Consider the following 27,410-nt stretch of genomic DNA (forward strand, 5'->3'; position numbering starts at 1 on the left):
AAAGCAAAATAATAGTTTGTAGGAATAACTTCATACAAAAAGTATTTTTATGATCTTGGAGTAAATAAAATTTTCTTAAATAAGACATAACAATCACTAACCATAAAACAAAATATTGTTAAATTAAATTAATTAAAATTAAGAATTTCTGTTGATTGAAAGACAACACAAGAGAGTTAAAAACATAGGCTACTTAACAGGAGACAATATTTGTGTAACTTGTTATTTGAAAAAAAAAAGACTCAATCCAAAACAGATAAAAGAATTATAAACAGAAAAAAAAACAGATAACCCAATTTAATTTTAAAATTTACTGAAAGAATAAAATAGGAACTTCTCAAAAGAGGATCACAAATGGCAATAATCATGAAAAGAGGGTCAAACTTCATTAATCTCCAGGGAAACACAAAATAAAACCATCACATCTGCCAAAAGCACATAAATGAAAAGAAAAATACTGTGACAATACAAAGTGTGTCACACAATAAAACAACTGATATGCTGGCATATTACTTGGCATTATCCACTAAACTTAAACAAGCATACACAATATGATAAAAAAATCCTAATCCATTTTACACCCACATAAACTCATACACAGGTGACTAAAACATGCTAGATATGTTCAAGCAGCTTTATTTGTAATAGACAAAAAAAAAAAAAGAGGGGCGTATACCTAAATGTCCAAAAATAGCAGAAAGAATAAAACTTGGTATACTCATCAAACAAATTAGAGAGTGTATAAAGTGTTAAAAACAAGTAAACAGACAGAAGCAGAAAAGTACACACTTATGATTCCCTTCCAATACAATTTAGGAACAAGTGGTATCTTTGACAATAGTGGCTCCTATTATAGAAGGAGTCAGTGGTGACCAAGAGGGGACCTGAGGAACTGCTCCAGGTGCTATGACTGTCCTAGGCCTTGTTATGGTGGTGGTTATAAAGGGGTTTTGTAGTTGGAAAAATTATCTACACACTTAGGGTTTGCACACTTCTTCTATGTGTGTGATACTTTAATTCTCAAAATTACTTTAATAAGTTGTTATAGTGGGCATACAAAGGAAGAAATAGTGAAATAATAAAATTAGGATCTAACTCTTCAGAGTCAGACAGAAGACCAGACCTTTCTATGGACTCCAAATCATTCTCCAGTGCGATACATGGAGAAGATAAACAACTCACATACATACCTCCCTCTCTGATCAGATATTCATGTTTCAACTTTGCCTTTGAGAAGAATACACAGATGATTTAAACAGAGTCCCTATGTTCAGATCTCCCAAACTGGTAGAAATTTAGTTATAAATATCTTGAATAGGCTTAGTATTTGACTTAAGTTTATCTATGTGATATTACATAAGTTTATTTAATAAATTAAATTATTACTACATAAACTGTGGTCTACCTCTAGCTTTCTAATTTTCTACATAATAATGTTGATTCCTTTCTATAGTATTTTCATAGATCTTCTGTCTTATAGGTAAATATGCAAATATAATAAACATGTTGAATAATTAATTTTCTCCCATAGGATCTTAAAATTAAAAAAATAAAATAAAATATAAAGACTTGTTGACCAAATGTAAATATATGTCTTCTATGAATTTTGACTCAACACATTTTTAATGAGATAAGGAAAATGCAAATCTATCCAGATATATTATATTATCAAATTACTACTAAATTTTTAAGATTTCATAATGGTATTATGATTATAATCTTTAAAAGTATCCATTAAGAGATACATACTCAAGTAGTTACAGATGAAAAGTACATAACAACTGAGATTTGTTCCAACATGATCTTGGGAGAAGGCTGAGACAACAGTGGGGCAGAGGTAACAAAAGAGTGGTCTCAGTTGATACATATTGAAGTCGAGCCAGGATATGAAGAGAAGGGAGCTGTCTGTGCTATTCTCAAAACTTAAGGGTGCATTTCAAATTTTCCACAAGGTTAAAAAAAAAAAGTAAGAACCACAGGCAAGCTATTAATTTTAGAAATCTTCTCACTTAAGAAAAAAGGTTGTGTATTTTCTGGATATGAGACATTTGCAAAATTCATGATCTATTCATCTACAAATGCTAGTCACACTACTAAATCAGAAGGAAGCAACTATCATAGAGGAGCAATAAACTTTCAATGCTGGTAGAAAAATAGGGCATTTCTGCAAAATGGAAACTGCAACTTAGTAGGTACAGACTTTCAGTCACATAAAAGCAATGCCTCTATAATTCCCAAGGAGTGTTAAGAGTCATCTTTAGAAATTGAACTATGGTATATGATAATTTTTTTCTTAATGAATTGTACTTTTACATAAGAATTATATAGTCTAAGAAATGCCAAGATGCAGTACAAAGAAACTAAGAATACGGTGTTATAGCTTCAATTAACACTGAGGGTTCAACTTTGAAAACAGTATTATAAATAAATATCTTCCATTACCTTTACTCCCAACTGAGGTTGAGAATTCATATATTTAAAAAGATACTCATAATTCTTGAACTGTAAGTCCCATTCTGAGTAGTCAGTGTAGCGAAAATCATCTCCAAGTGGGGCCAAGAGAACTTTAGTACGGAAAAGTTTTGACTTCTTTCGATACTGATCTAGAATCAAAAGAGCCCTATAAAAGAATAGAAGAAAACATGAATTATATTAAGAGGTCAACAGAAAAAGTTAATAAGAAAGTATCAAAATTCAAATGTATAATACATTAAAGCAAATTATTGTATATATTATCTGTATATTTAATATTTATATAATTTACAAGGCAGATTTTTTTATAAATCACACATTATCCACTTAAGAAATTATCCAATTAAGAAACCCATACTTTTCCAATGAACTATCTTTAGAGAAATATGGTCACAACCAGATTTGGCATGTTAATTACTAGGGCAGCAATGTCTTCCTGAAGCCTAGTCACAGCAATTGGCTCCCAGATAGTCCATGTTTTAAAATAATTTAGTCCAAGAAGACATAGAGTTCTCATCCAATCAACATTGAAGTTTGCTTTGTTTTAATATCTCTTCTCTAATTTAATGTAAAATCTTTATAGTCTAATTAAACAGAAAAATGCATTTCAAAAAAGACTAATTGGCATAAATCTTAACCGATAACATTCTACAGAAAGTATATCCTCTTCTGAAGAAAGAATAACAATTGGACACCTGCCATAAATAATCTGATTATCTGTTACAGTGTCCTTTTCAATACTGTTCACCATATAATGTTTGGGAGTTGAATAAGCTATTTTAGTTTCTATCTCTTCTGGCTTTAACCCAGGACTCAAGAAGTCAGTATAACACACTGTGCTAATATGATCAGCTTTTATACTTCATATTCTAGTATTCTGAAGAAAACTGGGAAATGCTGAATTGGGGAACTGTTTGAGGAAGTCTGGGAATTCAAAGTAAGAGGAAGACTTATAAAAATGAAATTCAAAAAGCAGATAACAGTGTAATTCATGGTGTTTATAAAACCAAATTTTAAAAAATTAGTGCTTAAATAACAAGTTGGTTTTTTTTTTTTTACTTAAATAACAAGTTTTCACTTCAAGGATTATTCAAAAGTTAATTGCAATTCACAATATAAAAACCTATGAAAGCAACTCAAATAATATCAGTAATAAGATTCATCCTATAATAATTATTAAAAAATTAAATTTAGAATCCCATATGGTCTTTTGAAAAAAATGTACAGTCTCTGAAACGACTTTGTATATGTTAAATTTTAGCAATACTTTAGGGCTTGGCCAGTAAAGTATAACCATAATGCCCTTATGTAACATATAATGTTTAGTTTTCTAAGATTAGCATTTGGCATCATACTTAATCTTTACTATTAATTTACTCAGATTTCACACTTTTCAAAACCAATTTTAGATTATTACTTACAATTTTTAAAAAGACACATGAATGATGAGATTAGCCACACAGAAATAAGACCAAAAGTAACAAGAGTAAAAAAATCAAATATATCAACAACAGATAAAAGATACTATGATTGGGCATGCAACTAGATTCTTAAGGCAGTCAGCATAAACAAGTTTACTATTATATTTACCACAATTTCTATATATTGGTGCTTTGCACATATACAGAAAAAAAGAGTACAAACATTAATGGTGTCCTTTTTACATCTGGTATCCATCCTAACTCTCAAGCTTCTGCCCAGAAAATATCAACAGTAGGAAAGACAAACAACCATTCTATACCATTTGGCATGTAGTATGTGCTCACTAACTGTATGACAAACAAATGGTGAATGCATTGACCAATACTATATGTGAAGGCATAAAGATACGATTTGCTCTTGACTTTTTCTACTAAATAAGAAATGTCAGCTTAACTCCAATCATCAATCCCCCAAAAAAGTTCCTTGAAACATCAAATTATCTGACATTCAATGGAAAAAAGCCAACTTAAAATATGACACCATACAAAAAACTAATGAAGAAATGTATTTCCTTATTTGCAAAGTAGAGGAATCTGTTGCACTTAACATATCAAAAGATGTTACTTATATATTACAGTTAAATCTCATTTTACTTAGGGTATTAAAAAGTGTCACTGAGCTGGAATGCATGTGTTATCTTCACTCATCACCAGGTCAAAAAGATATGTCTGTATATGAAGTAAATAGAAGAATTATGTTAGAACTTTTAAGAAGTTAAAAAAAAAAAAAAAAAAAAAAAGAAACCACCAACTCATCCATATGTCCCCTGGTGCATGGAAACTACCTTCAAAACCACTGGAACTGACTGAGCATAGACATGCTCCTAGGAAGCAATTTGTGGAGGGTTAGATAAGACAGTCAAAGGATTACACAAAGTGGCTTCTTTTCTAGCAATGTACCAAACACAGCACTCTCAACAGCACCCAAGAAAGAGAAAGGGGGCTCACGATACTTGTGGATACACTGGAACTCCCCAACTGAAACATCTGGCTAATCTTAAAATTAGCTCCTGATCCCTGACCACCTGAGCTGGAAGGAGTGATGTAAATACGGGCAAATATAGAGGGCTATGTACTTAGTTAGGTCAGGGCTCCTCTTACCCCAGGCCTTCAGATTACTGCACTGTCTGCACAGACTAGCTTATTCTCTTATGCCTGACCAGCTTAACCCTAGAAAGCAGGATGCTCATAGTTCTTGGTTTCATTGCTGTTGGAGCCAAGAAAATGAAAACCAGATCAGCCCAGTCTTGGAGAATTTTTCAAAAGAACTTTGAAGTCATATTTTGATAAAAGGACTTCTTAGCTTCAAGAAGACTCCCATGCTAAAACACCTTCAGTTCTGCCACAATGAAGGGCTCACACCGGAAAATTTTCTTTATGACCAAGAGCTCAGTCAAGATTAAACCACCTGATCTCATTTGATTCCTTATGTGTATTTTTTAAAGTAATTTAATGCATAGATTTGACAGTACAAAGATCTTAATGTATTTAAGAGGCCATTATTTTCTTAGCAGAGTTTTGTATTTTTATATTATGATACAATGTTTTATTCAATTCATTATACTAATTTTTAAGTAAAGAAATTAAACTTTAAAAGCACCGAAGTTAGAAACTATAGGTACCTTGCTCTAATGAGATGAGTCCTTCATTAGCACAATTGTATTCTAAAGAAATGTTTCATTTCTTTGATTATTTTACTTAAATAATGTCTAAGTATAAATATTCCTAATTAAAGTTTTCTATAAGTCAAAAATATCAGAAAGATGCAAAGCTGTATATTCATCAGAGCTGGGTGATATTCACTATTATTGAAGTTGTTACTATGGGAAGACAATTACACTCTTTATGTGTTCCATTTCAACAAATGTGTTTTTGCAGTTGAGTTGCTTTTCTTACCAATTTATACAATGGAGACCAGAAGTTTTATTATCAACAAAAGTATATGAAATCAATCAAACACGGTAGAAAGCTTTTATAAGGAGGGCAAAGGAGGTGGTAATAATAGTACATTGTGGGTTAGCCACTGTATATTGATCTTCTATTGTTCCATTTCCATTAAACTATAACACATAAAAGGCATAGTCAAATCTGGCATTTTTAAGTTGCCTTAGATCTTGTTTGAATGAATACTTAAGATAAGGATAATGCTGGCTACTGAAGCTATTTATTCAACCTCAGCAACTCACAGCTAAGTAGCTACTTTATTCATGATGTTGTCTTACGAAATACATGTTTTCATACCTTCTCTGGACATTTTCAGAAGATATTTCTTCTGAGGGGCGTCCCCAGGGACAATCATAGCTGCCTCCAGGAAGCCGTTTAAAGTCAAACTGGCAGCATATTTTAGGATCAGGTCCACAAGTGTGAGGGATGTCATAGCTGTAGAAAGGCATCATGTGGCAAAAAATATCTGTGGCAGATCCCAGATCTAAAATAAAAAGCCAACAAACAAACTTGCATTTACAAAATATGTTTTCCCCTAAACTGCTCAATGATGCCATTACTTCATACGTATACAATGCAAGCTCTATCTTAAATCAACAGCCCTTTACCTACCACTATATATACCCCAGAAGTGTTTAATAGCTTTAATCTGAAGGAAAATATATATCTCAGCCTCTCTTTACCTTATGTAAATATAGTATGGGCAAAAAGCCCCATAAAGAACCAGCATCTGCTGACCTGGAAGGATACCAACTGACTTGAAGTTAAAATTACAACTGGTTCATCCAAATTCATGAGGCTGTCTACCCCTGTCTCATAATACCTGCCATATCTGTCCCTTGCCAGGCAATAGTACATACTGGGGGACCAAGATATTTAGCTAGAGGGCCTGAGTGAAAGAGAAAACAAAGGAACTGAAAGAACAAAAGAAGGGTGGGGCAGGGGATCATGAAAACACTAGTCAAATGCCTATTCACCTCTTGTACTGAGGAGAGAAAGCACAACACAGGAAAGTTCCCAGAGTCTATCCTGATATTCACCAAAAGTTAGCCAAGGGGACTTTTTTTTTTCTGGGGGGGGGGGGGTAAATTTCAAAAACAAAGCAAACAAAAAAAAAAATGTAGAAAAAGAGCACTGATTACTGATGGAGGATAATTTTTAATTAAAACCTCAAGAGCAGCATGTGTTAAGATCTTGCCCTAGAAAGAGCTGATGCCCACCACCAAGTAAGACTTGACCACTTAAAACAGAGGTTAAAAGTGGTTATCCTCAGAAGTGTGATCCTGAGCTTTAAACAACTTCTCCTACCTTTATTTATGTATGGATTTCCAATTTCCAGAAATGGGTATTTACTGCTTTATAATAAAAACAAAAGAAAAACAAAAAAAAAGCAACATTTACATTTCTAAAAAATAAAAATAACTGCTTTATGAGAACCAGAGCCAGTAATTCCAGGTGTAATGCAAGTTTCTCAGGAGGCTGAGGTAGAAGGATAACTAAGGCCAGCCTCAACAATTTAGCGAGAACTTGTCTCAAAAAATAAAAAGGGATGGGGATGTAGTCCACTGGCAGAGCTCTTGCCTAGCATACCCTTTAAGGATTGGCCCTGAGTCTGATCCCCAGTGCTACAAAAGAAAGGGGGGGGGGACAATACAAGCTCAATTTATTGATATCTTTCAAAAAGCAACATGTTCAAATGTATCTTATGTTCTAAAATATTCCAATTTTAGCTATTTAGTTAAGATAATTATCACTTTTGTAAATTTTTAAAACTATTAAAACTTTTATGTTTCTGTGTTATCAGTGGTTTCAATGAAGCCCATTCAAAGGTGTGGCACCAGGGATATTGTTCACCAATACTTGCTATGTGTACACAGGTTACTACAAGTCCCAGAACTGACAGAAACTTCCTCTTCCTTTCTCCTACAGATGAAAACATACTCATCATCCACCTACCTTGCCTTATACCTCACTACTTAGCAGTTCACATATACATTTAATTTTATTCACTGCCTTTAATTGGGCCTGCATTTTATCAAATTAGACAATAACTTCCTTACAGGAAAGGATGTTTTCTGCATTCCTTCCTTGCACAGTATTAAATACATCAAAGTATTCAATAATTTCTTACTGATATTTATGGGCAAATTAACAATCCTTTGTTTTTCAAATGTTCCTTTGCATTCAATGAAACTACACAGGATATAACCCCTTACAAATTCTTGTCCTCCTTACAGGTTTAATTTTCCAGAATAAAAAATTACATAGCTAGTTGCTTTCCTTATTGAAAAAAAAACAACAGCAGTTATGTGTAATAAAGTTATTGGCTAGATATACAAATGATTTTTCTGAAACACCTAAGGAATATAGATTATATAGGAAAGAAAGTATGATGTAATGTAGAAATTTCCTAACATCATTTTAGCAACAAAATCTTGTTTTCAAGATGAAATCTTACTGAGAAGTTAATGCCAGGGAGTTAGGAGCTTGGGCTTCAGGATTGCACATAACTAGATCTAAACCTCTGTTACCCATAACCTGTCTGGTGTTAGCAAATGGTTCCACATAGTTAAACCTCCATTTCTTCACCATCAAAAAGGGATAGTAATGAATGTAACTTAAAGGATGGTAATAAAGGCTAAATAAGAGAGCAGATATAAAAAGCATAGAATAAAGTATGGCCTACAGTTAAAAAAAAAAGCCAATAAATAAAAATAAATGAACAAATGATAATTGGGGTTTGGGAGAGGGAAAGCCTCCCACTAGGCCATGGTTCTGTCTCCACTGCCTCAACAAAGGCCAGCAGAAGCATGTCCTTGAAACATCTGCATGCCTATAGAACAGAATGAAAACAGAAACTACAGACAACATGAAGCCTCTTCCAGGAGGACAGGATTAAGGTTTTCAAGGGCAATTCCTACAAGGTACAGAGACAAGAAAGGCAAAAGGAAGGACACAGGCTGAATATGAGACAAAAGACCAAATAGCAGTTCTCATGCATGTTCAATTTTGTGATAAAGCATGTGCTTTTTAAACCAGAAGCAAATGATAGCATTATTGGCACAATACTACTCTTTGTATTCCATACTTCCTTTAGACATAATAAAGATTCAATGATCTATGAATAAACATAAACATCACTACTTAAAAGAATCTTGACACAAACATCCTGGAAAGTAACTGTAGTAAGAGAATGACCATCTTTAGTCAATATGAATTTTAATAATGACACTAAATAAAACCAACAATATCATGAGTTTATAACCCTTGTGAAACAACATCTAGGTCAAGTGTGATCTTCTTCTTTCATCAAATCCTACATACCCCAATTCTGTCTCCAAAAAAACTCCAGTGTTTTATGCTGTGCAAAATGTTTTTTAACTGCATAATGAACTCTCTGGATAAGCATATGTGAAAATCCAGCACGTTTTAGAAGATAAGCCATTGTTGGTGAATGTCCAAAAGGGTCAATGGCCCAACCAGAACGAGGTTTCACGCCTGTTAAATAAAGAAAATAAGTGTTATATTTTGAAATTGATAAGTGAAATGAAATAAGAACAAGTCACAACACATTCAGACACATCAGAATTCTATGGACTCCTGGGTTATGAGTTAGAGGATCTACTTGACATCACCCTTTGCAAAGTACTCCCAGTAAGACTCCCCACAGGGAGGAAGCTGCCACTCATGTCCACCAAGGCAGGGAGATGGTCACTGAAATTCATTAGATGGAATTGAAATAAGCCCTCCGCCATCTCATAGCTATTATAAAGCCACTGCCATTCATCTGAGTTGGACAGACAAAAAGGACCAAAGCTCTACCCTCAAGGATCTCAGAGTGCTGTTATCTGTGGAGGGGGACAGCCCAAAAGCACACTGATCTGTCATTTCAATTTATACTTCCCAATCTCCACATTTAGAACTTTTCGGTCTATCATTTATACTTTACACAGCTACAAATTATCTTAGTATATAGTGGTAGAACTGATCAGAATAATTATTTATCATATTTCACATTTTGAAGCTGTTGCTTTTTCTCTAACTTAAGAGGGGGATCAATAGAAATTTTTACACCTGGATCATATCAATTATAAGAAACTTCAAATAAAGCTATATAGTTCACAGATAAAAAGTAAAATAAATAAATAAACAGGTTATAGTTGAGATATTTATTCATTGACCATTATACAAATCTGATCTTTCACTTATGTAGGATTCTCAAATGAGACTTCTACTCATATAAATTAGATGCAAATTAGATAGTACAAATAACTGTAGAGAAATTTTTAGCATTATCAAAAAATTACCTAAAACAAAAGGCCCTGTAGGCATGGAATTTTACTGGTAAATCCTTTCAAATGTCCATAAACTTCATGGAATACAAAGAAAAATGCAATACTACCTAATTATTATATTAAGTATCATTAAACCAATAAATAATTCATATAAATGTAGCACATTAAGAAAGAAAACTAATCTCACTTATGAAAACAGATATAAAAATCACAAACAAAAAACACTAAACAGATTGAACTCAATAGCACCAAGACCAAAAGGGATTTATCCCAGGAAGTCAATGACTTTTTAATTGAGCAAACAGCTATCATATTCATAGAACAAATTAGACAAACCATATAATGTTAATAGATGTCTGAAAGAAATCCAGTAACATTCAATATGCACTGCTACTTGAAAAATACTAAAAAGAGAAGAAATTTCTCAATGCTATAAAAAATACCCACCATAAAATAATAGATAATATACTTAGTAAAGCTAAGCAATTTCCTTTAAAAATCTAAAACAAGAAAAGGCAAATACCACCATTGTCATATGTCACTATTACACCTGATTTGAACAATGTAAAGAGATATATGGTCTAATCCTAGCAATATTAATAGGGGCCACATTTTTCATTTTTAAGATATACTTATAACAATCAATAATAAATTATTAGTAATGAGAAAATATTAGTAATGATAAAAAGTAAACTTTCTAGAAGATTTACACACATAAATACAAATCCAAACTTTCCTATAATGGTATTAAATGGTTTTAAAAAAATGAGAAACTAAAAACTAAGAACTCATATTCAGAACATACAAAGAACATCTACAACACACAAAAAACAACTCACTTGAAAAGATAAATGGTAGAAGACTTAGAAACTTCTAAATAAGACAAACCACTGGTCAATAAGCATAAGAAACAGTACCTGACATCATTATTCACCAAAGAAATGCAAATTAAAACATTAAAATATCACTGTATTTCCACTAGAATGGTTAAAACAAACAAACAAAAAAAGATTAACAATGTCAGTAAGAAAATAAAATGGCTGAAATTCTAATTCATTGATGGTGGAATATAAAATAGTAAAACCACTTTGAAAAACTCTTCCATAGTTACCAATAAGTTAACACATATCTACCCTAGAACTCAGAAATTCTATACCTATTATTTATCCATGACAATGAAACATATACCCACAAAAAGATGTGTACCCAAAATGTTTACTGCATCATAGGTCATAATAACTAAAACCTAGAAGCACCCCAAATGTTTGACAGGAAACTGAATAAACAATACTACTACTAGTCATCAAAAAGAATGAATTACTACCCAGTCATCAAAAAGAATGAATTACTGAGATAGACAACAAAACAACTATTATGGCTTAGATATGAGGTTTTCCCCCAAAGCCATGTGTGAAGCAACACAAGAAGGTTTAAAGGCTAAATGACTGGTGAAATGATTGAGAGCCTTAACTCAGTGAATTAATCCCCAGGTAGGCTGGTAGGGTGTAGCTGAAGAAGGTAGGCCATTAGGGGCATGCCTTTGGGGAATGTATTTGTTGAGCTGAGCATAGTTTCTTTCTGTTTTCTGATCATCATGTGAGCAATCTTCTACCATGATCTTCTGCCTCACCTCAGGCCCTGAAGAATGGAGCCATCTCTATAAACCGAGACCTCTGAAACTATGAGCCCCCAAACAAACTTTTCTTCCTCTAAAATTATTCTTGTTAGGTCTTTTAGTCATAGCAGCAAAAAAAGCTAACTAAAACAAAGATGAATCTCAAAAACCAATGCTGGTAGCAGTATATACGATCATATATGCACCAGGCATGATGGCACACACCTGTAATATAGCCATTTGGGAGGCTAAGGAAAAAAGATAGCAAGTTTAACGTCAACCTCAGCAACATAGTGATACTATCTCAAACATTTTTATTTAAGGGCTGGGATGTAGTTCTGTGGTAGAGGACCCTGGGCTCAATCCCTACTATGACAAAAATAAAAGATCACTATATATAAATCAACTGTGTCTCTATATTCTAGCAATGAATATTTCTAAATAAAAAAAATTTAAAAGCATCCCATTCATAATGGGAGCAAAAAGAATAAAATATGCAGGAACAAACTTCACAAAAGGTTCAAGACTTTTATACTAAAAGCTATTTAAAAAAAAAAAAACACTGAGAGAAATTAAAGATCTACATAAATGGAAAGACATTCCATCTTCATGTATCCTCAGATTAAACTGACAAATTCAACACAATAACTACCAAAATCTCGAGATGGCATTATGCAGAAATTAATAAACTTATCCGAAAATCCAAATTGGAAAAACATATCAAAAGACCCTTAATAGACAAAATAAGCTTAAAAATAGAACAAAGTTGGAGGACTCATGCTTTCCAATCTCAAAACTCACATACACAAAGCTACAAAAATCAAGACAGAGTGGTATTGGAATAAAAACAGACAGAAAATCAAAGGACAGCTTTATAAGCCCAAAATAAGCCTTCACATTATGGTAAACTGATTGTCAACAAGAGCGCCAGGACAATTCAATGAAGACCAAGCAACAGGAATGTTGGGACAATGGCTATCAACATGCAAAGGAATGAATGTGCAATCCTACTGGCTACAATACACAAAAATTAACTCAGAATAGATCACAGACCTGATAACTAAAACCATAAAGTTATTTAAAAATGATTTCTAACTATGACAACAAAAGCACAGGTGACAAAGGAAAAAATAGGTAAACGGAACTCCAGAATTAAAAATTTTGCCAGGTGTGGTGGTGCACACCTGTAATCCCAATGTCTTAGGGGGTTGAGGCAAGAGGATTGCAAGTTCAAGGACAGCATCAGCAATTTAGCAAGGCTCTAAGCAACTTAGTAAGACCCTGACCCAAAATAAAAAATAAAGAAAGGGCTGGGGATGAGGCTCAGTAGTAAAGCTCCTCTGGATTTAACCCCAATATCCCCCACCAATTCCCCCCCCCCCAGGCATAGTAGTGCCTGCCTACAATTCCAACTACTCAGGAGGCTGAGGCAGGAGGATCATTTGTGCCAAGGGGTTTGAGATTAGCCTGAGCAACATAGCAAGACCCCATCTCAAAACAAAACAAAACAAAACAAAACACACTAGGATGACTACAGTTTTTAAAAAGGCAGTAACTGATGCGTTGGAGAAAGGAGAACCTTCTATTATTGGTGGAAAAGTAAAATGATGCAGCCATTTTTGAAAGAGTGTCACTACCTTAAAATGCTAAACATAGAGTTCCCATATGTCTACTTCCATTTATATATCCAAGAGATATGAAAACACATGTATACTTTTACACAAATGTGTATTGCAGTATTAATCATAGTGATCAATAAGGAGAAACAGACCAAGTATCCATCAACTGAAGAATGGATAAACTAAAGTGGTAACACAACAAAGTATTATAGAGCCATATAAAAGAAAGAAGAACTGATACAGGCTACAACATGAGGGAGCTTTCAAAACATGCCAATAAGCCAGACACAAAAAGTCACGTATTGTATGCTTCTATTTATGTGAAATGTCCAGAACAGTCAAATCCACAGTCAGCCCTCTGTATCCATGGGTTACACATCTGTGGACTCTACCCATCATGGATCAAAAATATTTTAGAAAAAAAAAAAATTATCTATACTGAACATGTATAAACTTTTTTCTAGTCATTATTCCTATAAAAATTATTGACATAGCATTTACATTGTATTGAGAATTAGAAGTTAATTCAGAGATAGTTTAAAGTATAGGGGAAGAAACTCATGCAAAGGTTATATGCCATTTTATTTAAGAGACTTGTGTTTTTGTATCTGTGAGGAGTTCTAGAACCAGTCTCCCACAGACATTAAAGGGGGACTATCTTCAAAAGAGTGGATTACTGGTAACTTGGGCAGGAAAAAAAAAGAAACTAGAAAGATGATGGGTATAATGTTTCATCCAGGGATACTGAAAAGTTCTAAAAATAAGGATCAGGGTCATGGTTACATAACTCTCTGAACATACCAAAAATCACTGAACTGTGTACTTTAAATAGGTGAGTTTTATGGCCTATAAAACATATCTCAATAAAGTTGTAGGGAAAGAACTAAACTCAACAAAAGAAACTAGATCCAAAAGAGTATACACTGTTTGAGTTCAAAAATGGGTTATTTAACAAGCAAAACTCTGCAGTGATAGAAATCAAAGAGCAGGTAAATGCAGGAGAAAGATGAAGACATGAGAGAACTTTGCTGGGATAATTTTTGAAAAGTGTATCAAATGGGTATATACACTTGTCAAAATTCACTGAAGGTCATATTTAATATTTATATATTATACTTCATACAAATTATACTTCAATAAAAGCTAAATATAAAGAAAAAATCTGCAACTGAGGTTTATAAAGTGAATATTCTTTTTTTTTAAAGAGAGAGTGAGAGAGGGAAAGAGAGAAAGAGAGAGAGAGAATTTTAATATTTATTTTTTTTTTTTAGTTATTGGCGGACACAACATCTTTGTTTGTATGTGGTGCTGAGAATCGAACCCGGGCCGCACGCATGCCAGGCGAGCGCGCTACCGCTTGAGCCACATCCCCAGCCCTAAAGTGAATATTCTTGGCTTATGACATAGTTCAGTATTTAAGTAAAGAGACCATTGGGTATAGAGGATCTCTAAGACCACCCCTAGGTTTAGAGATTTGTTAAGAAAACTTACTGGTCTCAGCATACTGTCCTACTCAGAACTATGATTTACTACAGAGAAAGAATAAAGAATAAAACCAACAGAAGGAAAAGGCACATGGAGCAGAATCCAGAGAAAACCTGACACGGCTTCCAACAGTCCTCTCCCACGTGGATGCACATAGGATGTGTTTAAATCTTCCAGCACCAAATTGTGACAAAATGTTATCAACCAAGAAAACTCATTAGACACTTAGTATCCATTTCCATCAGGAGATGGTCACTTAAGCACCCTCTGCCTAGGACAGTAAGATTCCAGACACCCAGAAGGAAATAATGCTTAGCATACAGTGCATAGTTTGCAGTTTAAAACCAGTGAGCCACTCTTACCATTCAGGAAATCCATGTCCCCAGTGAAGGACCAACCAGTCAAACAAGGTCTAAACTACTAGATATTAGTCTTAGAACTGCTATTTTAACTGTTTTTTCATGGGTATACCATCTGCAATTTATTCTCAAAGGTTCATATGATAATAACCACAATAATACTGAGAATAATCATATGAAGGAAAAACAAAACAAAGGTGTCAAAATGATAATCTCTGAATCTGCATGAAGAAGCAGTTCTTTGCAACATTTTCACAACTTTTGTTTAAATGTGAAAATGTCAAGATACAAAGTCAAAAATAGTTACTAGGGCGAAGGATTTTATACCTTGTAGGGGGAAAAAATTTCTAAATAACAAAAATAGAAATAATTTCAGTAAAAAACATCTATGCTTACTATAAATAAAACTATAAAATTACACTGAACAATAGAAATATTTGAAGAGTCACATATCATGTTACAAAATGGAAATATTAGATTTCAAAAAGATTTTAATTAATCCTAAATTTTTATGAGATATAGTGGACATCTGACATTATCCGTCCAGTATCCTCCGTCTCACTTCTTGTGGTAGATTTTTTTCCTAACTAGAACTATTCCATGGGGTCATTCACATGAAGGACCTCTGCCCCCAGGTCCTCACCATAAAATGACTATGCCTCAGGGATTCTAGCTCCTATACTTCTAGACACAGTAACTGGTTCAGGACTAAGCCCCTGATCCAAGTTGGACCAATCAGATAAAAGTTGAAAAGAAAATTACTTTTCCTAGTTACTAGCTTGAAAAATGAGTCTCAGGTACCTAGGGTCATCTTACATACCATGCAGTAAAAGTCAGGAGAAGACCAATGCACAAACAGGCAGTCCCAAAGAGATGGTACACAGACAAAATAATTTTTGAATTCCCAGATCCAGTCTTACCTGAAGCTACTATTTCTCAAATTCTGATTGACATTATTAATATCTTTATTGCTTTGGTGTAAGATAATAATAGGTTTTCGCCTCTTATGATCAAATCTTAATAAACAAAAAATCTAAAAATAACAAAATTAATACATAAAATAACAGATATACAAAGTAGAGCACACTAAACAATTATATAGTATGGTATAGGTATAGACCTGTATACAATATAACTATACCAAGAAATATTATAAATTAATGAAGGATAAATCATTCAACAATTATCATTACTATTAAAAAAAAATAAAATGAAGCTTCATCTCACATTACCCCAATCTCATTGCTCCAAATAGCCCAAATGAAAGCAGAAAACACTAACACATACCTAGATGTTTTTCCAGCCATTGATGTCCTTCAATTAGCTGGTCAATTAAGGCAAAATAATGTGAAGTAGCTTCATCAGGCATAACCCAGCCACCTGTTACAACTTCAAACTGACCTGTTTGCAGAAACCTAGGGAGATGATAAGACATTAACAAATATAAGTTCAAATAAAAAAATAAAAGTAAAATAAACATTGTAAAACAGGCTTCAAGTGTAGCCAGAATTTATTCTGTGAAAAAAAAAATTTACACCAATGAATGAATTCAACTTTAGGGTTCTAGTGATAAAGCTTCCCTAGTAAAATGTCTTAGCTAACCATCCTTTCCCTAGGCAAGGTCATGCAGGTCACGTTGGAGGCTCCTTTCCCAAAGGGTATAATTTTCCACACAGTTGCAAAGACTCTTAATCTCAGGAGCCACATATAATTTATTTCTGAATCCTACAAAGCATCTAGCAAGGTGCTTTACTCAGAGTACATGCTTGATGAGTATTTACTGGAGGGCTATTTTAAGGATAGAATTTATTTCCATATACCTATATCAAAAAAATAATATTTACCATAGTACTTATGACACTGAGAAGTTAATGAAGCAAACTTCTCAAAAATAAGAATTAGCCAGGTGTGGTGGCACATGCCTGTAATCCCAGCAGACAGGGAGGCTGAGACAGGAGGATCAAAAATTCAAATCCAGCTGCAGCAATGGCAAGACACTTAAGCAACTCAGTGAGGCCCTGTCTCTAAATAAAATACAAAATGGAGCTGAGGATGTGGCTCAGTGGTTGACTGCCTCTGAGTTCAATCCCCAGTACCACCACCCCCCAAAATATGAATTAAAGCACTTTGCTCTAGATTTAGTCTGAATATAAATGATATCATTTATTTTTCCTTATTGAATGTAAAGCTCAAACATTATCATTATTTGTCTACTGACCTTTGCCATAATACCATACAGGTTAAAGATCCCTAGCCTTTGTAAAATTGAATTGTTATAAGAAAATAAGTTTTTCTGAGAAGGAAAAAAAAAACTATTAAAAAATTTTTGAAAAGTGCCAAAGCATAAAATTAATAATTTAAGCAAATATCTTAAGTGTCACAGACAGTTTGCAATAAGGTGGTTTGGACAATGGTAAAATTTCAGGATGAAGCAAGTATATATCTCCACTGGATGCACACACCTGACAGTGAAATACCAAGCCAAATTTATTCAAAGCACACCAAAAGCACAAAAAATATGTATCAGAAGCCCAACATTAACACAACATTTGATTTCTAAACATATGCAGGATCACTTAACCAGTGACAGAGTGGATAACGGATACAGTTTCTAGAAGTATAAAAATAAGTTATATCTAAAAATTCCTTGCATAAAATACAAAGAAGTGAGTTAAATTTACATTGTCATGGGGATCATTAACTAATTATTTCACTTGAAGAATATAATGACTCATTATAGCATCTAAAGGAACCCAAATGTCCGACAACATTCAGAATCTGAGACAAACATCAAAAACTTAGAAAAAAAAGCTGGAAAATTCTATAAATTACATTTCTTTAAGAACACAACTAAATACAAGACTACTGTGTCTCACCCACCCTTACTGCCTTTGCTCATAATTCATTCTTTTATGTATCATAATGGTGATTGCCTGATTTAACCACACTCTAGAGGCCATGGACCTAACTAAACCTTTATACCTTATGAGAACACTGGTAACCTGAGATGTCAGGACAGTTTAGGATTTAATATGACCATGAAATGTGGAAACTCAACTTCATTATTTTATAAGTTTATCAAAAATAAATTATTTGCTGATCTAGAAGAGAAAATAACTATAGATTAAGAAAATTATTTAAAAATGGGAAAAAAATCACCCAAAGATGGAATTTTTTTTTACCTATATCAACTTTGCTACCTAGCTCCTGTCCTATAGTCACAAATGGTTTCCTAAGAACAGTCAGTTGAATACAGAATAAAATTATATTCTGCAACTAATTTTCCCAGCTTTGCTTGTGAACACTCCATCCCTTCTCCTTCCCCATGATGCCTGAGATGCTTTGATGGTATGTCATGTGGTTAAAGACAAAATATCTAAGATATTTTCCATTACTTTCTTCTCTATCCTTCCTCAGCTAGCTGGTTCCAACTGCCTTCAGGTCTCAACTCAAATATATATACTCAGAGAAGTCTCTGTAAGCACCCAGGCTAAATCAATACTTCTATAGTATCCCCAAATCACTATCATTACATCATGGCTTATATCACAAATCAAAGTTACCTGTTCATTTACATGCCTTCTCTCTTCTTCTTCACTCCTATTCTCCATTAAAACATAAGTCTAAAGAACAAGGACCACACATGCTGTTTGGTTCACATCTGCATGCCCCCTAAGCAATCAATGAATGAGACTCTCAGTTTAATACTGGTAGCTACATAGCATTTATGTATATATATAGGCCAAGCTCACAGATACATGAAACATAAATTAGAAAAGGAAGTGTCAGTTAGCATGAACTTTCAATAATCTAGGCATGAGGTGAGATGCTCTAGAATTCGATAGTGGTAAGAAATATGGAAGAGAAAGAAGACAACGGAGTCATTTTATGAAAAAGTATCAAGAGAAATTAGGGAAGGATTGGAGCTAAAGAAAAGGAGGATTACAACAAATATGACTTTGGGTTCCAATGACAAGTGTCTACGGGAGCAGTGGTATTAATAAATAAGACAGTGAAGTAGAGTTGACAAGGGGACTCACTTTGGAATGATGAATATAAATTTGGTCAAGATTACTGATAATAGGGAGACATCCAAAAGGAACTACTCCAATAGAAAACCAAGCTTATGGGAATAGGAAGCACAGTAAAACAAAGCGAACGTCACTTTCCTACATTCACATATGAATACACCACCCATGAAACAACACATCATGTACAACCACAAGAATGGGATCCTAATTAGAATAAGTTATATTCCATGCATGTATAATATGTCAAAAAAAAATTTAAAAAGAAAAAAGAAAAGTAAGCTTAGGAAAAGGGGCCATATAAATTTAAGTTAGGGGGCAGGGGTTGTGGTTCAGTAGTAAGTAGAGCACTTGCCTAGCAGGTGTGAGACACTGTCTTCGATTCTCAGCACCACTTATAAATAAATAATAAATAAATAAATAAATGTCCATTAACAACAACAAAAATTTTTTTTTAATTTAAGTTAGGGAACTGGGTGTGGTGGAATATGCCTGTAATTCCATCAACTCAGAAGGCTGAGACGGAAGGATTGCAAGGTAGAGGCTAGTCTTATCAACTTAGAGAGACCCTGTCTCAAAATAAAAAGGACAGGGTATGTAGCACAGTGGCAAAGCACCCTGGGTTCAATGCACAGTATACAAAATAATAAGGAGGAAATAGGGAAGCATGGGAAGTCTTAAAAAGAAAATCAAAAGGAAAGTCAAAGATCAAGTAGAAAGATAATATATGAGGAAAAGGAAGTGATAAATGTTAAAATGAATAAATTTGTGAAAAATTCTAGAAAAGAATAATAAGGAGAAACTATTCCTACAGTTGGCAAAAGATGTTTAAAGTTACCAAAATTGTGCCATAGATTAGTCACATCTATGGGTCAGACTTAAAAGTTGAGAAAAATCTTCTCAATATAGCCATCAAATTTGTGGGGGAAAAATGGATTATTATAGGTTCTCTGATGTTGTTTTTTTTTTTCCAAACATGCTCATAAGAAAAAGTTAATATATTATGTCATGGAATCCAGTGGACTTTCCTTTTAGAATAGCTTGCCACTACATGTTTTTAAGAAAAATTGCATGAGTAGGTCAAAATAGGTAGAAATAAGGTCACAATAAGAGGCCAAAAGAGCATAGCTTTTAGTGTTTTCTCAGCACAGACTCTCCCTAATCAGAAAAAAAACAACCAATGGAAAGCAAAACAACATAATTTTAAATATGAAGCAACAGCCTATGTAATGCGACACAGGAATAATAAGGTTATTGAGTAATACCTCTTTAACTGAACTGCCTATTTTTCCCACTGTATGACCCTCTAAACCATCCATAAGCATGGTTTAAAAAAGAAAAAAAAGAAAGATTATAAACCAGAAGATTCTTACAGGCAGTGAAGTTTGGTTTGGTATAAAATATTTATTGTGTAAGACAAAAACACTTGCCATGTGATCATTCAATATCAAAGACAAAAGCAGAAATCTGTAAGCACACAAATTTGCCCTGTACTCCAGACCCTATATGATAAGCACGTCAGCATCTGAAGGATAAAAGAACAACAAATGGTACCCGCCCCCCCCCAAGAAAGGAAAGTTATTGACCTAATTATTGAGAAACATAGCAATGACCATCATCATTTAATAATAGCCACAAAAATTAGAACAGAATATCTTGTAGAAACAACATATAAGGAAATACTTCTAAAAATAAAAGCAATAACAGAAAAGTTATGTAAGCATATTAAAAAATACCACTTAAAATCACTACTGTTAGTGATAAGACAAAAATTAAGACAGATTATAACTGCATTTTCAAGACTTTAATAAGTTAAATAAAAGTAATGGGAAATAGCTATATCCAACATTAAAAAAAATGGCAGGGGCTGGGATTACTGGGGATTTAACCCAGGGACAATTTAACACTGAGCTACATTCCCAGCCCTATTTATTTTTTGTATGTTATGACAAGGTCTGAATAAGTTATTTAGGGCCTTGTTAAATTGCAGAGACTGGCCTCAAATTTGCCATTTTCTTGTCTTAGCCTCCTGGGCACACCACCATCCCCAGCCAGAAAATTTTACTTAGAACAAATATAGGCATTTCAAAATATTTTTATTCACTTGATGTTCAAAAATCAAATAAATGAACCAATTCTAAAAAAGGCAGAGGAAAATATATCCAAAACCTCATGCCCCTCCCATAAGGTCTATTGCTCTGTTTCTATCAACACACTAATTTCTGGCAAACAATTTTTACATATACACTTCAAGATATTTCCTAATAAATAGGAGATTCAGAGGCAAAGGTGGAAAAGGAAACGAAGGAAACACAGCCCATGGATGTAGCAAAATTCAGAAACTTAGGCATTCTGAAAGTTAACAATACTGGTGTTTCACTTTTTTAAGGTACTGACTTGATTTGTAACTAATTAATGTATTTCTGTGTTTCTATTTCAATGCTAGGGGATTTGATATAAAAAGCTTAAGGAAGGAAGTAACTGATCAAAATTAAGCTGAGCATTTCTGTCACTGCTCATTTTGCCTAGGATGCAGAATTTACACTTAAGAATACTGGAGAACACAAGAAGCAGTAAATCATTTTCTGAAAATGTCACTTCTCCCCCTATGTAGACTCATCAGCCATTTGGATTGTGGTGACACACAGGAGGACACACTCAAAGAGCCTTTCTCCCTAATGATGAAATAGTTACAGACAACTTAGTAGCAAACAATGCATCACCTAATAAGCTTCAAAGAATCACAAATTAATTTCAAATGAGACAATGAGTTGAATCTGTAATCACACATTTGGGGAAATATGAAATAATACAAGATGACAAACAGAGTTTTATTCATAAATTTAAAAATTAATTAAAAACTCAAAAAGATAGAGGCTCTCAAAGAGTCAATGCATACCCTAAAGACAGTTGCTAATCAGATTTTCTTTTTTGAGGTACCAGGAATTGAACTTTGAGGCACTTGGCCACTGAGCCACATCCCCACCCTTATTTTGTATTTAATTTAGAGAGAGAGTCTCACTGAGTTGCTGAGCACCTCACTTATTTCTGCTAATCAGATTATGGAGATTATCTGTAAGAGAGTAAAAATAAGATTTTTATTTTAAAACTCCTCATAATTGTAGAAACTTGTATTTTTGAATATTGATGCCTATTAAAGGTTTCGTGTATGAGGAAAAGAAGACAATGAGTTACATCTCATTATTTCTTCCTAATTTCACTTCAGATCTAGCCATTCTTTCAGCTCTCAGTGCATGCTCTCAATCTGCCTAAAACATTTTCCCTTCTAGTACTTGCTTATTTGCACTTAGGAATCCACTGCTGACTACCACATCCCACCCAAACGTCACGTAATTTCATAGCATTCATAACAAAAGTGAATTATACATTTGTATTTTGTACTTTTTCCTCCAACAGACTATAAGCTCCATGAGCACAGCAATCACATCTGTTTCAAGCACCATTTACTCAGTGTTCATATTTATATAAAAGTGTAAGAAAAGGGTACCAAAAATGCAAAAGAAAAACAAAGTATATGAAGCAGATATTTCAGAAATAAGTGGCTCCTAAAAACGAAAAGAAATTTAACCTCACTAAGGAAATGAAAGTTGAAAACTCAATAAGATGCCACTTTTCACCTATCAGATTAGAAAGATGAAAAAGTTGTATAACATACTGTAATGCCGAGGTTGAACAGAAATAGATATTCTTAAGTATTGCTAACAAATTTAAATTGTAAACTGCAAAGATACTTTTCCAGGTTCTCTCAAAAAAAGTCAGAAAATATTTAAAAGTTTTAAAAAATGAAAGTACTATATATACTAAAGATAAAAGATACACTCTATGCATGAGCAAGAGATCAGAAATAAAACTACATGGTAATCAATTGGAAGTAAATAAATTAAGTCCCATTCATTAAATAGACTTTATAAAAGGTTCTCCAAGAAATATGTTTAAAATTCATGGTACAATACCCATTAGGATAGCTATTATTTAAAAAACAGCAAACAAGTAGAAATAAAGAAAGAAATCTGCACATTGCTTGTGAGAACATAAAATGGTACAGCCACTGTGGAAAACAGTACAGGGCTTCCTCAAAAATTTAAATGTAGAATCACCATATGATCTAGCAATCCTACTCTGAAGTACATACACAAAAGGACTAAAATAAAAGACTCGGATATTTGTACATCAATTGTTCATAGCAGCATTATAAAAAACAGACAAAAAAGTGGAAACAACCCAAATATCCATCAAAGGACAAAGGAATAGACAAAATGTGGTCCCTACATACCATGAAATGTCATGTAGCCTTAGGGAAGAAAGAAGTTCTGATGCATGCTGTAACAGATGAACCTTGAAGACATTGTGCAAGTAAACCAGGCAAACATGGAAGGACAAAAATTGCATAATACCTATTTATGAGATACCTAGAATAATCATATACAGAGAAACAGAAAGTAGAATGGCGGTTGTCAGCAACTGGCAATGTGAGCAGAGAGAAATGGGAATTACTATATAATGGATACAAACTTGGTTTGAGACTATGAAAAATTACTAGAAATGGAGAGTGGTGATGGGTAGACAACAGAATTGTAGACTTAAAAATCTTAAAAGGGTACCTTTTATATTATGCATTTTTGCCACAATAAAAAACAAAGACCCACTCAAAAAAGCACAGTGCAATGTGCCTTATCATCTGTATAATATATGTATGCATATGTATGTCTATAAACATATGTGCATATTCAACTCTTTACCTGTACACAAAATAAATGCATCTAGTCAACTAGCTCCAGTAAGAAGAGATAAAGGACAAGGAGACAGAAATGGTTGAGTACTTTATCTTTCATTGTATACTCTTCCTATATATTTGGGCTTATATTTTAAAAAAATTTAAAATGTTTCTAAACTTTAAAAGCTATATCCTGATTTATCCTAAGTACTGGAAACAAAACTGTAGCTTGAAAATGGCCATAATATTTAAGAATATTCCTCAGATGGTTCAATGAATAATTTCTGCAAAGTTTTAATAGGATAGCAGTCTAATTTAAATACCTCAATGTATAATAAATATGAATTCATTCAAAAAATGTTCATTCATGCCCTTCAGTAGAGGAGTGGATAAACAAAATGTGGTATATATACACAATGGAATATTATCTGGCTATAAAAGAGAATAAAATTATGGCATGTTCAGGTAAATGGATGGAGTTAGAGAATATAATGCTAAGTTAAGTTGGCCAATCCCAAAAAAAAACAAATGCCAAATGTTTTCTCTGACATAAGGAGACTGATTCATAATGGGGTTTGGGGGCAGGGTAGGAGGATTAAATGAACTCTAGATAGGGCAAAGGGGTGGGAGAAGAAGGGAGGGGACATGAGGGTAGAAAAGATGGTGGAATGAGAAAGACTTCATTATCCTAAGTACATGTATAAAGAAATAAATGGTGTGACAATATTTTGTGTACAATAAGAGATATGTAAAATTGTGTTCCATATGTGTAATATGAATTGTAATGTATTCTGCTGTCACATATAAGAAATTAGAATAAAAATGAATAAATTTAAAAAATGTTCACTCAAAATAAATTGGGGAAACATGTAAGAAGCTAAAGAATAAAATTTTAAAACTCATTCTTAACAACTCACTAAACATGCACACAGGGTTATGGTTGGCACAGTTTACCATGAATGGGGACATATATCATGTTCATGGGTGTACTATATTTTCTGAGGTATTTTAAAATGAGATCTAACAACATGTAATATGAATGTTCACTCATGAATTTTGACAACTATAATCACTACTCAAAATAATACACAGAATATTTCCATTAACTCATGAGTTTTCCTTTGCCTCTTTCCAAACTATGTCCACCTACTGCTCCCCCAAAACATACAATTCTGACATTGTTATTTCTATCACAATAGACAGTTTAGTCTGCTCTCAGATTTCATTAAGTGGAATCATGCAACATTTACTCTTCTGTGTCTGGCTTTTTTTTTTTTCATTTAATATGTTTGTAAGATTCATCCATATTTCAATATATTTGAGTAATTCATTATCTTTCATTGCTACGTAGTATTCCATTGTATGCCACATTTTTTTAACCCATCATTTTGTTGATGGACATTTGAATTATTTCCAGTTTTGAACTTCTATGAAAAATTATTCTACAAAAATATCTATTCATGGCTGGGTTGTGGCTCAGTGATAGAGCACTTGCCTAGCACATGTGAGGCACCGGGTTTGATCCTCAGCACTACATAAAATATATATATATATAAAATAAAGAGATTGTATTCATCTACAACTAAAAATAAAAAATACATAAAAAAGAAAGTCATCCATTATATGTTCCCATGAGCAGTAAGAGTGTATAGTCTTTGCTATCATCAGTAGATTTTTTATTTCAACCATTCTAAAGGGGTCAAAGACAGTACCTCATAGAAGTTTTCATTTGTATCTTTGTATCTCCCTAATGGCCACACATTACCCAGTCTCTACACACACATCTGGGTCCTGCTGTTGCAGACTAATAAACTTCAGGGCTTTGGGTATGTAATGCCTCTGGGCTAATCCCTGGCCGGTAAACACAACTCTCTTCAGGTAACCTGGAATTTCTTCCCTCCCTCTGACACCCCTTTCTTTGTCATCCTTCAGGTTTCTACTTGAATACCACTTGCTTCCAAAACCCCCTTCTTGCTCCATAGAAGAAAACATTCTATTGTAATTCTGTGCTTAATTACATATCTTGCCTGTTCTTCCCTGAGGAATGGGATCAGGTCAGTCTTGCTCACCTGTTATTGCTGAATGCATGGTGGAGCAAATGAGAGAAGGCTTTGGAGATAAAGTAGTATTTCAGCTGAGTCTCTGGAAATTAAAAGGACTAACATTATGCAGTTCATAAAAAGGTAAAAAAAAAAAAAAACTCCAAAAGAACACATGGGCAAATTCCTAAACAGCATAAAACAGCATGTGTACAAGGAACCCACATGGGTGGCTCAATATTCATCCTATGGAACAGGAGGCAGGAAGTGACTGGAAACAAAGGTGGATAAGTGGAGGGCTCTGAATAAAAAAGTCAGTTTGTGTCAGGCAGAGAAGATTAGTCTGCAACTTTTGACACCAAAGTATAATCGCAACTTAAGTGCATAGAAAAAACATCATCAAACTCAAATATATTGAAAAACCCAATGGTGAAATGAATGGAGGATACTCCGAAATGGCACACCTAGATTCAGGGAGATCATCTGGTAGTCTTCACAACAGAAAGAACAAGAAGGCTGGGGTTGTGGCTCAGTGGTAGAATGCTTACCTAGCATGTGTGAGGCACTGGGTTCGATGCACATAAAAATAAACAAATAAATAAAGGTATTGTGTACATCTACAACAAAAAAGAAAAAAAAAACAAGAGCAACAGGGTGAAAATGAGGGGTCAGGGCCCAGAGTTACTATAGAGGTGAAACTGGCAAGGTTCAAGTACTGACTGGATGTGGAAAAAATTGCAGGTCAAAAGGCAGAGGATCATAAGAGTTAGGAGCACCAATCCTGCAGCAAGGGTACCTGGCTCTGGTTCTAATTCCATGTCAGCTGGGTAACTTTTAGTTTTGTTCTTTAACTTCAATGCCTCAGTTTTCCCAACAGGAGAATAAGGATAATAAAGGAACTTAAAGTGAATGCTAGGGGATTGACTAAATAAATATATAAGTGCTTGGAACATGTCTTGGGTTCATAGCACACACTCAAATGTTAGCTCCTACCAGTACATTAACCAGGGAAAAAGAAAGAAGTCTAGGTTGGAGTTTTAGATCTGGAAGTAGCCTGAATGCTAAGTAATTTAAATAATAATGTGGACAAGCATGCAAAATGAAGAGAATGGGGAGGGGGGTTACCCCACAGGCAAGAGCAGGACACTTAACAAATGAGGAGAGAAGAAAATCAGAGCAAGATATTTTAGACCATGGTACATTGCTATGATCCCTCTGATGAAATGTTAAGTACCTTTAGGCTGTAAACTCAATCCAACTCTGTATTGAGTCTGAACTTCACAAGACACACTAACTTCTCATTGCTTTGTAAATTTTATAACAGCCTTTGGTTAAATA

The 27,410-nt window shown here is 33.8% G+C and overlaps 1 protein-coding gene across 2 annotated transcripts in view; it reads right to left on the reverse strand.

Annotated features, from left to right (window-relative positions):
* The window catches only part of MAN2A1 (mannosidase alpha class 2A member 1), a 175,916-nt gene that overhangs the window by 97,287 nt on the left and 51,219 nt on the right, over positions 1-27,410 (reverse strand). For both annotated transcript variants that reach the window (XM_081291424.1, XM_081291425.1), the window contains 4 exons: positions 16,558-16,685; positions 9,222-9,395; positions 6,195-6,381; positions 2,443-2,620 (listed from right to left, as the gene is read on the reverse strand). In XM_081291424.1, the coding sequence (XP_081147550.1) occupies positions 2,443-2,620; positions 6,195-6,381; positions 9,222-9,395; positions 16,558-16,685 (667 nt within the window). The remainder of the gene's footprint in view (positions 1-2,442; positions 2,621-6,194; positions 6,382-9,221; positions 9,396-16,557; positions 16,686-27,410) is intronic.

The sequence above is a fragment of the Spermophilus citellus genome, assembly GCF_964194105.1.
Source record: "Spermophilus citellus genome assembly, chromosome: 1".
Taxonomy (NCBI): Eukaryota; Metazoa; Chordata; class Mammalia; order Rodentia; family Sciuridae; genus Spermophilus; species Spermophilus citellus.